Source organism: Athalia rosae, chromosome 1 (assembly GCF_917208135.1).
Source record: "Athalia rosae chromosome 1, iyAthRosa1.1, whole genome shotgun sequence".
Classification (NCBI taxonomy): domain Eukaryota; kingdom Metazoa; phylum Arthropoda; class Insecta; order Hymenoptera; family Athaliidae; genus Athalia; species Athalia rosae.
Genome location: NC_064026.1, coordinates 30,676,455 through 30,688,845, shown reverse-complemented (window position 1 = coordinate 30,688,845; position 12,391 = coordinate 30,676,455). Strand labels below are relative to the sequence as shown.

The 12,391-nt window shown below is 38.6% G+C and overlaps 2 protein-coding genes across 6 annotated transcripts in view; one reads left to right on the top strand and one right to left on the bottom strand.

The window, feature by feature from the left end:
* LOC105684176 (growth factor receptor-bound protein 14-like) overlaps nt 1–6,357 on the bottom strand; it is a 174,866-nt gene extending 168,509 nt beyond the window's left edge. The window contains exons 1-2 of one of the 3 annotated variants that reach the window (XM_048649144.1): nt 3,586–4,067; nt 2,270–2,995 (exon numbers count right to left, since the gene is read on the bottom strand). Coding sequence is in view for 1 of the 3 variants with exons in the window: in XM_025746568.2 (XP_025602353.2) it covers nt 6,212–6,254 (43 nt within the window). In the remaining 2 variants the exon portion in view is untranslated. Of the gene's footprint in view, nt 1–2,269; nt 4,068–6,211 lie in introns of those variants that run through there. The other 2 variants (XM_025746568.2, XM_025746571.2) reach the window with 2 other exon arrangements.
* A 524-nt stretch (nt 6,358–6,881) lies between these two features.
* LOC105683552 (SET and MYND domain-containing protein 4) lies at nt 6,882–11,617 on the top strand. Of its 3 annotated transcripts, none has more exons than XM_012396231.4 (10): nt 6,882–7,243; nt 7,660–8,074; nt 8,158–8,302; nt 8,525–8,712; nt 8,793–9,009; nt 9,080–9,201; nt 9,284–9,697; nt 9,795–9,996; nt 10,074–10,289; nt 10,431–11,617. In XM_012396231.4, exons 2-10 carry the CDS (start codon nt 7,705–7,707, stop codon nt 10,759–10,761), a joined length of 2,205 nt encoding a protein of 734 aa, XP_012251654.2. In that variant the 5' UTR covers nt 6,882–7,243; nt 7,660–7,704; the 3' UTR covers nt 10,762–11,617. The 3 variants fall into 3 exon arrangements, with proteins under 3 accessions (XP_012251654.2, XP_048505103.1, XP_048505104.1); XM_048649146.1 differs by having other exon boundaries at nt 7,657–8,074; XM_048649147.1 differs by lacking the exon at nt 6,882–7,243 and adding an exon at nt 7,256–7,582 and having other exon boundaries at nt 7,657–8,074.
* The last annotated feature ends 774 nt before the right edge of the window (nt 11,618–12,391 follow it).

Genomic DNA, 12,391 nt, shown 5'->3' with positions numbered 1-12,391 from the left:
TTTCTTCTCCCTATTACTGCTCTTTTTTTTTTTATTTTTAATTCTATAATCTTATCGCTTTTAAACGATTCGCAAAAAAGCGTAGAACACGCTGTGTAACAGGGAAACTATAATCTGAACGTACTAGAGATTAAAATAATTGTTTCCGAGAAATGAGGAAAAAACGAACCGCACAACCCATACGCATACTCTATATCTGTAAAATAATACTTGAAAAATTATGTGGAGATTAATTGAAGGATCGAGGAGAACGATCGCGGTCCAAAAGTGCAGAGCGTACACGATGAGATAACGCCATTCTACCTACATCGATATCCTCTTTCCGCATGTTTTGTCTAGCTCGTAAATTACGAGTAACCATTGCTCGTTTTTTCCGTTCTTCGTTGATATGGAAATAGAGGAGAGAAAAAAAAAAATTCGTACCGAGCTCTGCACTGCAGACAGTCGTTGCCTCCGAGTCTGGGAGTTTACGTAACACACGAGTAGGTAGATATTTTCTATACATACGTTATGACGTGCACACATACCTATATAAACGTCATACTTGATTCGGTATTTCACTTACTAATTCGGAGTGATTAACTTAGTCGCGTATACATGTGACAAAAAAAAATTACTAACGACACGAGCGGTTCATTCTTTTTCGCGCTATGTATAGGTGATATGGGTTAACGAAATTTGATAAAATAAGAAATCAGAATATTTTTTTTTTGTTTCATTTCATTACGCGCATATTTGCATTTATAACCTGGGGATGTGTTATCGTATACGTACCGTACAAGTGGGCGCACATTATTGTATACCGCAATATGTTCTTATGTACTCACAATCAGATGATATTGTACACGCAGTCGTGCGCGTTCGTTTATTCGTTCATTGAGAAATGTTTGGATGACTAAACGGTTGTCGAGTGAGAATAAAAAAAAGGAAAATTTTAATTGAAATTAGAGAAAAAAAAAAAAAAAAAACCCGTATGAAAAAACCCGGAGCACCTGATCTTTCGAGCTCTAGATACTATCCTTATCAGGTTGTATCCTATAGATATAGATACAGGCACAGATATCCACATAACAGAACGCTATGCAGCAGCAGGCAGGTGAAAGATATGATTATTATACGTTCGGGGTATATGGGGCATTCCGCGTCAAATCGTCTGCATGTGACCCTGACCATTTTGTATTTTATCTTTCAGCATTTTATTCTCTTCGACATAAAGTTCCCGTGGTACCGGAAATTTGGCATATTTTGTCACAGCAGCGTTGAGAATTATTGATCCTTTTTTTTTTATCCAATGATTTGTGGAAGATGAGATTTCCGCTCGAATTACTCACGATGTATCCAAACAGGGACGATTGTTTATTCCGATTTATATTGACGACTACTTAATCCTCATTCCTCGTCTTCTTCTAGACGAGGGCGTTGTCATGCGTTGAGAATAATCGATTTATCGTCTCCGTCAGAAACGAAGTTAATAAATATTAACCGAACCAAAATAGCACTCGGATTGATATACCTGTGTATATTATGCTATGTGTATATATAAAATATATGTGCGTATATACACATAGGTATATGGCTACGTACGAACCGATTACGTTAACGTCAAGTAAACGAGACGCGCGATGCATGTCAATTTGTAAAACGATCAACATGTGAAACGCAGCAATAAGCAGACGTACCGTATACGCGAAAACGTCAAATCCAAAAATACACGTACATACGTAATTGGAGGTATAATTATAACAATAATAATAAATTATTCAAACACAGGTACCTACGGGAAGATTTAAAAGAACCAACTGGACCGATACGATTCGCTGTCAATCAAAATCTACATGGAATTTTCATTCAAGGCAATTTTGGGTAAGAAATAAGTTATGAAAAAGAAAATTCGCTTTATCCTGCGTTAATTGCAATAATTAATTTGGAAATTCGTTAAATGTCGATCTTTTTTTCGGACCGATCGTCAAACATGAACGCGGACTTGTTTTCCAACCCAACCGATCATATTTATATGAATTTTTCAAGAATAATTCCTATCTGTACATCGTAGGATTTTATCTACGCTTTGTGTGAAACGGTCAAGTTCGTGCACGGTCTGCGCCATATGCATAAAAAAAAAAAAATCCGGTATTCAAAAAAAGATTCAATTAATGAGGTAAAATCAATTTCGATTCGTGCATAAAGAGAAAATCTTTGAAGCCATTCGGGCGAAAATTATTTGACATCTGTTGTATAGGTATATGGAAACATATTTAAAAACGCTTACCTTTTCTATTCAACAATTTTTTATCTTCCTTTTGACTTTTCTCGTCTTGTGCCGTATTAGAGAAGAGAAATAAGTGAGAAATTAAAAGAGAGAAAAACGCAACAGGTTTGTATCCTCGCGACGATCAGTTATTAATGTCCTTTTTTTTATGTTTAAACGTATACGACGACGATGACGACGTCAATGACTACTATCAGCTACGCGTTGACTAAACGGCTTATAATTGTTGATTATTTTATTGTTTATATTTATTTTCATTTTTTTTTTTCTCTTATTTTATTTCATTTTTAATCTGCGCGTCCTCAAGACACCCGATGTACTCGCCGAACGTACGATGATTGCAGATTAATTTATCGTCAATTCATACAAACGTGAACGGCTCACTGAGATCCGACATTTTTCTCAATTTCACATCGAAAATTTTTTCGACTTCCTTGGGCGTCTTTTTTGTTTTATTGTTTCGTCGATTCTCATCCTGCCGGCGGAATTCATTCTACAAATTTCGCGAGACTGTGTTCAAATCCTTTGACGTGAGATTTTTCGATCGAAATATCATCGTCGAGGCTCCGAGCTCGTTGCATGCGAAAAAAAAATTACCGCTGCACTCGGTTTTCTTCACACTTGAAAAAAAAAATTGGAAAAATATTCTTTCACCACCAAATAATTTGCGAAAACAAAAAATATCCGTTGAGGTGAGTCGCTATTGTCGGTACATAATATTTAAATCTATGTACACAAAATAATTTAAATTATCATACCGCACTTTTATCATTATCATATATTATTATTCCACGGCGTCGTATTATTTGATATGAAAGATTCACTTGGAACCGCGAACACATGATTTGTGAAATTTTCTAATTATATCACTCATTATTCACTATTTAATTGATATCATTATAAGATCACACTTTTTCACGTAGAAAAGCATTCGTTTTTTTAGTTCATCGATTGATTGATGGAAAAATTTGTGGTTCTAAATACATTCTCATAATCAAAATATTGAGATGAATATACAGAGGCGAATGTGAATTGAAAAATAAAAAAATAATATGGTTCGCCGAAGACTAACTTTTTCTCATCGAAGACACTCGATATAGAAAAAAAAATTGAAACGTATCTACGCAGGAAAAAAAGAAATAAAACGATGACGATTAAAAGCGCAGCACATAATCGCGTATACGAATAAATAACGGGCGGGGTGATTCGCTATGCATTATTTCGAATATGATGCAACGTTCTTATTGTCCGATATTAGGTATGTACGTACATGTGAAACATATAATTACAATAATCACTCGAATACCTATACGAACCATTGGAGAGACTTTATTCCCGTTGAAATATTTTTTTCTCCAATTTTTCTTTTCTTTTTTTTTTTTTTTTTTTTTTTTTTACAAACATACAAAATAAAATCGGGCGAAGAACTTTACGTTCCGCAGGTTATGGTTGAGGATGTGTTCGCGCACGTGTTTTCGAGCTATAAATTTTAAGTACACGTGTATAAATGGGTGGTACCTGTTCCCGTAAGTGGGACCAGAATACCGGGTTTATCTGCGCCGGCATATGAACGATATGTATGTACAGATAATACATATTCAACCGATGTTGTTTGTAGCGTGAAAAAGAGAGAGAAAAGAGTGAGAGATAAAAAGAAATAATAATAATGAAAATTAAGAAAAAAAAAGGAGAGGGAAATGAAAATTGGAGGCAACGCGACCGGCACCGATGACGACGCGGGCGCCTCGAGATCGCGACGCTTACTGCCGAAACGTCCGCGTCGTCTTGCGCCGCGACGCCTACTGAAAATTGATACTGGTAGTCGTATAATGTTAATATACGACTGTACATTTAGGTAGCAAGGTTTCATAACGTAGATAAAACGACCACGCGACACACGCCGCCTAATATAACTCATATACCGTTTGATAATTCTCTCGACGTTTGAACCCCTTTTATTTCTCGTTTTTCCTTTTTCCCTTTTCTTCTCTCAAATATGCAGAGAAATCCACCTTTTCGTATTATAATTTCATTCGCGCGTAGTCTGGTGGAAAAATTCGTATACTATACGTGGAGAAAAGAGGGCGATTTCATAAGCGAAAGAGTGAAAGGGTGTCATTCTTCTTTTCTTATTTCGCTCGACACATTTTCATTTCTCGATTAATCCCGAAAATTTTTTCAGCGAAGACGCAGGCGCACCGTAGACTAGAGGAAATTTGCGATTCCCCCACTTTCCTCGGTGGCTTTTCATCCAGATGATTCAAAGTACGTTGGAAGTCGTAACATATCATTGATGATAAATGACGAAAGAATCGAGAGAAAAAAAGAGGTGGACGATAATCAAAGTTGTCTTTTGCCGTTATCGCTCGACGACGTACGTTTCTTTCGACGCTTGCAGCTCTTTCCTCTCCCTTTTGGCGGAATATCGTTATTGTTGTTATTATTATTGTTATTATTATAACGAGTGCAGGTCAGGGCTTTTTGAGCGCATACGTCATCGGAACGCTTTGTACGATCAGCTGCTATGCGGTGCAGTTGTAGATCAGCTTGTATTTAATTACGCCGTTATCTCGTTACATGTATAGCGTATATTATTATAATCTTATAGCAGCAGCGACGCGTTGTGTAAATGGTATATATTAAACAAACTATAGCGTTAAGAATTACAGTACACGATAATAACGATATCCGAGAAGGACGGAGGATTATTCGATTGCGATTTTCCACATTAGCGTTGCGCCATACGGATAATAATTCAACGCGAACTACGTCAATTATACATTATATTATAAATACAATCGATGCACACGATGACACGGGTATGTATCGTCATTTAACACCGAGGGTCACGTGCTAAAAATAAATTTCACCACGTGTCCCCTACCTACAGGTATACCCGTGCGAACCCCACCCTGAAATGTGTCAAATAATTTTCCAGCTTGATTAAATCACCCCGGGGAATTTAAAACCTCTCGCACGAAAAAACCCCCTCGCGAATCATTCGATGAACACGTCGCGTTGATACAAGTATTCCAGTCTATCGATGAAAAAGGATTTCGTTCGAAGAAAAATATGCGAAAACCCAAAAGAGAAGATAAATTATATCGAGCATATTTCGAAAAAAGGGTCGGCAGATTTTTCTCTCGCGAGTTTTGGCTGGGGATTCTAAGAAACGAAGATTCAGCTGAATTCCAATTATATACACACGTCCGATAAGGTATGCGGGCGCTCGGCATTTTTTTGCTGGATTTTTTCATCTCTGAAATCAGGAGAAGAAATGAGGATAACACGCGTGGCGCCGGTTGTCTCTGCTCCCGCGCGTAATCGTCCTCCTCGTCTCTCGTTATTTATCTGACCGACTGCGATCGATGCGAAAAGCTCGCAAGTCATGAAAACAAATTCTCCCCCAAGAGGGTGAAAATCTACTAGACGCTTCGAACTCGTCAAAAAATATACCTACACAGCTTTCTTACCCTTCTTACTGCTTCTGTTATACACGCGCCGAATCAAGGGAGAAATAAGAATTGCGGAAATGTGATAATCAAGAACGGTTGGGTATAACGCGGTGCGAAGTAGAAAGTAATATACGGAGAGAGAAAAATACGGGCGAAACGAAAAGAGATGATGAAAATAAAAATGCGTTCATGTTTACGTCCGCGGGACTTTCTTCTCGAAGGTGTCATATGTAAATGGGAGGTCAGGGAGCGTCTAATAAATTGTGAGATCGATTCTGTTGATACATTCTGTAAAACGTACGCAGAATAATATCGTTTTACGAAATACAAATAATTAACCGGGTTATCAGTTTTTTTCACGCGTTTAATTTTCCAAATTTTTCAAGCCTCCTCCACGCGTTGGATGTGCGGTATAACGAATGATTTTTACAAAAACAGAAATGACGAATGTAAATGAATAAATAATTATTCGAAACATTATAATTACCGGTAGCCTCCTGCTGAGATTCCGGATGAATATTTGACGCCATAATATCGGTTTGAATTCCCTGCGTTATCACACACGTGGTTTTTATAACCGTCGATCTCGCTAGTCGGAACAAATGCACATTTCGTCCAATATTCACACCGTGCTATCGAATCTGTCGATGATTTTTCGAAAAACGTATAATCGGATTAGGACTACCGATGGCTTGTATCACGGTCCGGTCAATATACGGTCTTAAAATTGTGCTGCACCCACCGAAAACTGCCGATGTCGACCAACTCACAGCTTTGAGAGGCTCGACGCGTACGATCAGCAAATCCCAGAACCCCTTCCTGAACACGTGAGCTTGTTGTCCTCCGCGTAACTGCCTCACAGGTGTGTGTTTCGTTTGGATTATTTGTTTTTATTTATTTTTTTTTTTCCCCCCCCCCCTTTTTCCCCACCCGGTGTACAATGTCACCCCGACTCTGGTGAGTTTTGACCATTCGCCCACGTGATTTATAACAACAGAGGCAAATACAACGAGTATACTTTATTTTCCGATTCGTCGATTCGTCAATTTTCTTCCCCGTTATCATATAGCTGTATTTTTGATATACATCGCAATTTTTTTTAGCGCCCGTTGTTTGAAAAATCAGCGAAATTCGATCGAATACGGACGAGAGGAATCTTCGAGCTCGTCGATTGACCGCGGAAGATCTGACGGCTGGATGGGGAGGTCACGTTTTGTCGGATGGATACTTACGCTCTTCCGAAGATCGGAATGAAAAATTATTTGGATCCAATTTTTGAAACGGGATTATTTCTTTATCGACGAATTCGCGGCATGCAGTCCCGATCCAAGTTATGGCTTGCATTTTCAGGATGAAAGAGGTCTCTGCGAGTCCCGTGGAATCCCGCGGGTTGATTATATATATTTGTAAATTTAAAAATAGAACTCCAACGCGGCGCGAATTGAGGGATAGATCGTCTAAAATTAAATCCTACCGCCCAGGTCAGGATGCCGGTTAAATCAGCTGAACAAGAAGTACGGTGAGTAGAAGTTCTCCTGCAAATGAAAAACCGCTTCAATTAATCCGTAAAAACTATAGATGAAAAGTCATTCGATTTTTACCTGTCTTGAGAGATAGCTGTTACACCTCTTCGATAAAAATATAACACCGTGATTATATCATTGCCCATGCATAGGTACCCTAATTACTCTCAGAGCACGAACACGCGGATCTCGCGAACTAAAACTACGTATAAACTAATCCGAACATAAACTTGGTGTGCGAAAATTCTTTCATCAATTTTGATAATCCGATAACTATAATAATAACATCGCCCTATCGCTGTACGATGATACTGTATTAGGCTAACAAGCTTACGGTGAATTTAAAAAAAATTCTGACCTGTTTAATTTTCTCTTCGGTTTATTTTTTATGGTATTTTTTTTTTTGCAGCAGCGGTGGTGGGTCGATCCGATAAAATAAATTATAGAAAGGAGGAGGATGACGTCCTCCGAGGATCCGGATCCCTTTTACAGAGCCCGTTGCTCCGCAGAAACATTGCAATCTGGTAGCAAAGGTTTTTTCCGTGACTTTAGTGAAAGTGTAATAGAAGTTGCGGGTGCCACTTGGATATCGAAGATATTCGGCAAGCTTGAAACGGACGAGGATCGTTTGAGGAGCGTTTTCACCGATCAAAAAATAAATGGCACTGTACTACAGACGCTCAGACATGTCAAGGAATTGTACAGGGACAAGGACGCCGGAATTTCAAAAGCCAAAAGGCTGGAAGGGCTGCAAAATATGAAAGCCAATCGGCTGAATCGCGCTTTACTTTTGCTGAGTCAAGCTGTGCTCAGAGCCCCGTCAAACGGTGAGTGGAAAACGATTGTGAGTTTTCGAGAATACGACTGTCTTTGGTTTCAATTTATTTTCAATTTTTTTTTTTTGTTCCAGGAAAAGACAAGACGACGGATGAAGGGTTTACTTTAACTCTGGCCCTGATCGCGAGGGCGGAAATTTTTATGGCGCAAAAAAAATATCGATTCGCACTGGAGGATCTGAAATTAGCAACTGCGGAAGGTGAACCCGATTGGCTCAGGTGAGTGTTCAACCACGAACAATTGTTTGTCGGAGTTTCGGAAAATTGAATCGCTCAGGTGAATCGGAAACTTTATTGGCCGAACGTGGGGTAGCTTTATAATTGAATAACTTTGAATTTCCGTGCTCGCGGTTTTGTTAATTTCCGTTTTCCGGAAATTCGATCACCCATATGCATTCCCCAAATAACCGACGCTATTCAGGGTGAGTTTTAATCCCATAGAGCTCAGCTGTACCGGATGATGGGTGTTTGCCAGAGGAATATTGGAGAAATTGACAAGGCCAAGGTTTGTCTGGAGCTAGCCAGAAGGTTTTTGGGACCGGAACAAGTCGGAGAACGACTGACTTTGCTCAAAGAAATCGACGCGCTCAAGGCGCCGGTCGCGACGAACGTAGAAGCGAGCAAAAAACGTGAGAAAAAGCGTTCTCTTTTCCTAATTCGTCGCCATTTTTGTGTGAACGATAATTCAAAAGATATCTGATTTACGAAGCGGGCCCGATCGTACCACCCCAATTGACGGGTGGTTCCAATTCTTCGTTTCCAAAACTCTCGAAGCTCGTAAAGATCGAGGAAACGGAAATGACCGGGAGATACGCGGCGTCAGCCGAAGAGATTCGAGTCGGTGATACTTTGGCGGTGGAACTTCCACTGGCTGCTTGTCTCGTACCAGAAAATTACGGATCTCATTGTCAGCATTGTTTCGCGAGGTACGCGTAGTTCATCAGGAATGACGATTCAATATTTCTCAAACTAAACGATTTCCAAATATATTCACAGACTGATTGCCCCGGTCGGATGTCCGAATTGCAGCAGCGTTGCTTTTTGCGGAATAAAATGCCGAGACGAAGCTCTGGCGACGTACCATAAATTCGAGTGCAAGATTTTGGCGCTTCTCGTAGGTAACGGACGTTCTATGAATATTGTTCATCTCTTTTATCTGTGATTCGGCTGTTTCACTTTTCATTTCTCTTCAACCACAAGGATCGGGAATGAGCGTCCTCAGCACGGTGGCTTTGAGGATGATAACGCAGGACGGGCTGAAAAAATCTTTGGAAACTTGGATGGAGCTGAAAGGGAAATTTTCCGGAACAAAACCGCAGTTGGAAACATCCGAGGAGACGGTTACAAAACTGAGTAAATCTGCTAAGCGACGACAGAGAAAAAAAAAATTGAAAGAAAGCGAATCGTTGAAAACACCTAGCGATCACGACGATCCCACCGAGCCGGAGAATGACGACAAAAAATGCTACGAAACGGTAAACCCGATCGATTATTTGGTAACTCACGCGGACAGGCGACCGCCGGAAGACTTTTTGCAGAGATCCCTGATGGCAGCTTTTCTTGTAAAATGTCTGCAGAGGGTTGGATTTTTCGAAAATCCGTCAAAATTGAACGGTATGTAAAAAAAAAAAAAAAAAAAAACTGTTGTGAAAGACCGGAAAAATTTTAACAACAGCACATGATTTTTTCTTTGAACTTCTCGTTTCCTCAGAACCTCCGAGTGATGAGGAGATCGCGGTGGGCGCTTTGCTTCTTCGGTACTTACAATTCTTGCAATTCAATGCGCACGAAATATTCGAGACGCGGATCGGTAACGAGCACAGATTCCGGGGTAGTAAACAACTGTACACGGGTGTCGCGATTTACCCATCGGTAGCTTTGTTCAATCACGATTGTTATCCGGCAGTGACGAGGTAAGCGGAAAATTCGAGGGATCAATTTTCGAAAAACCAAGCTCCTTTTTTTACGCAAAAATTTTCTCCACTCTCAGATACTTCGTCGGCAAGAGCATCGTGATAAGAGCAACGCGTCCTTTGAAACCAGGTGAACCAGTCGCTGAGAATTACGGGCCAATTTTTACAAAAAGAACCCTAATGGACAGGCAAAGATCGTTAGCGTCGAGATACTGGTTCAGATGTCAATGCACGGCATGTAAAGAGGATTGGCAGACATTTAAGACCCTGTCAAACGATTCGACGCGATTGAGGTGCGTTTTTCGAATGGCCGAGCTAAGCTGGATTCCGTTTCCTTATCAAATGATAATTCTGACATTGTTATCGGACGATGAAAAATCAGAAGTGACGCATTCATCATTTTCAAACGACGTTAATTTGTTCAATTTTCGCAGATGTCCAACGGAGGGCTGCAGCAGAGTTTTATCCCAGCCTCGAGATCCGAGTAAAATGGTGAAGTGTCCGGGTTGTCAATTAAAAGTTAATTTAGCAGAAAATCTAGCTAAACTTCGCGAATGCGAGATGAAGTACACTCAAGGTTTAGCAACTATGGAGGCGGAACGCTCGGCAGAAGCCGTTGACGAGCTTTCAAAAGTTCTCAACGAATTTCATCGAATCGCCGCACCGCCGCATCGAGACACTCACCTAGCTGAAATTGGAATTGCGGCGTGCATGGCGGATTCCGGAAACACTTGGAAACCACTCCAGATGGAAAGCTACGAATAATTTTCAAATGAAAAATTTTTCTCCGTCGATAGAAATCAAGTCAAATTTCAACTATGCACAGTGTCATGGATATGAATATGGTCAACTTATTGTAAATATAATACACGAACAAGGGAGCATATAGAGCAGAGGGGTTTTCTTAATGAATTAATATTAGAAAACCAACGTTCTAAAAAAAACTTTCCAAAAATTTGCTTTTCGTTTTTCGATTTTTTTGGATCGTTTATTTTCATTTTTTATTCTTTTTTTTTATAATGCACATGTTTCGTGAAAAAATTAAATTCCATATATGAAAATTAGCATTTATAGGATTTTATGATCACCACCATCATTATCATCATCATTATCATCATAATAATTATCATGTTTCGGTACAAAAATTCACTGGGCGAAAACGGATATCATGTGTTCATCATTCGATGGATTGTGAGCGACCACATATTTGAAGATCGATTTATATTAATTGATATTTATTCAATAGTCAATCGTCTTGAATGATATATAATTAGCTTCCTCAAAAATCATCGTTAACAAATTTCGTTCAGACATTGAACTTTCAGCTTTCATTTTATTTCATTTTGAAAAATTTTTTTGCTTATTTCTTTCAAGTTTCGATTTTTTATATTTTATTTTTTTTTCGACATATTTTTTGGTTTTTTTCTCTTATTACAATTGTTGCTGTTACTTTATTCTTCCATTATTCATTTCAAGAGCTAAGAGAGAATGAAATTTTTCTTTTTTCGTTTTTTCAAACTTAATTCGGATTAATTGACCGTTGCAGTATTATTGCAATCATTTCATGTATTGTTGTTGTTTTAATACTACTTAATGATAAGAATCAATTCAAGAATTTGTTTTTATTCGATTCGATTCCTTTTTCTTCTTGCTAAAATGTTTATTAGTGTTGGAGAAGAAAAAATAAAGTAAAAATAAAGTAAAAATAAAAACAACGATGTTCAAGATCTAATATATAATTAGATATTCGTTATGAGAATTAGGTATTTTTATCTCTATATAATATTATATGTATAATAATTAATATGATCAATATTTAAGCGGCTGTCGCGCATTTCAACTAATGGGGATTTACAAATTATGCAAATACCGCGCGCAAAAAGTGGCTGACGTACGTACGTGAACAAAATGCAGTAGGGTACTTAGAAAATTCGCTTAAAATCATACATCATACGAGCGTATGTATTACGTCATATAAAACGTATGTGAATTTATAAATATGTACCACGCATTATATACTGCAAATATTGTTTATCGTATAAATACAATACACGACGCTACGTAGTAGTAGGTACTAGGTATGATGTAGTTTTATTGTTATAGTGGAAGGTGATGTTGAGTTTTCTTTTGCATTTATTTATTTTTTCTTCCGTTTTGTTTCAATTCACCGGGGCGGGGGGACACAGAATGGGACGGGCATTACCGGCATATAGTTATTAATTTAATTCGACTATGCCTTTTTTTTCGTGAGGATTATTCTTACTCTGTTTCAGTTTCATTTAGCACATGCATTGTAATTGTTTTTTACCGTAATTGATTCAATGACGCTGTTGAATATGTTTCTCCCTTGAGAAGTCTGATCATTGTAATGAAAAAAAAATTCCCACACGGTGCT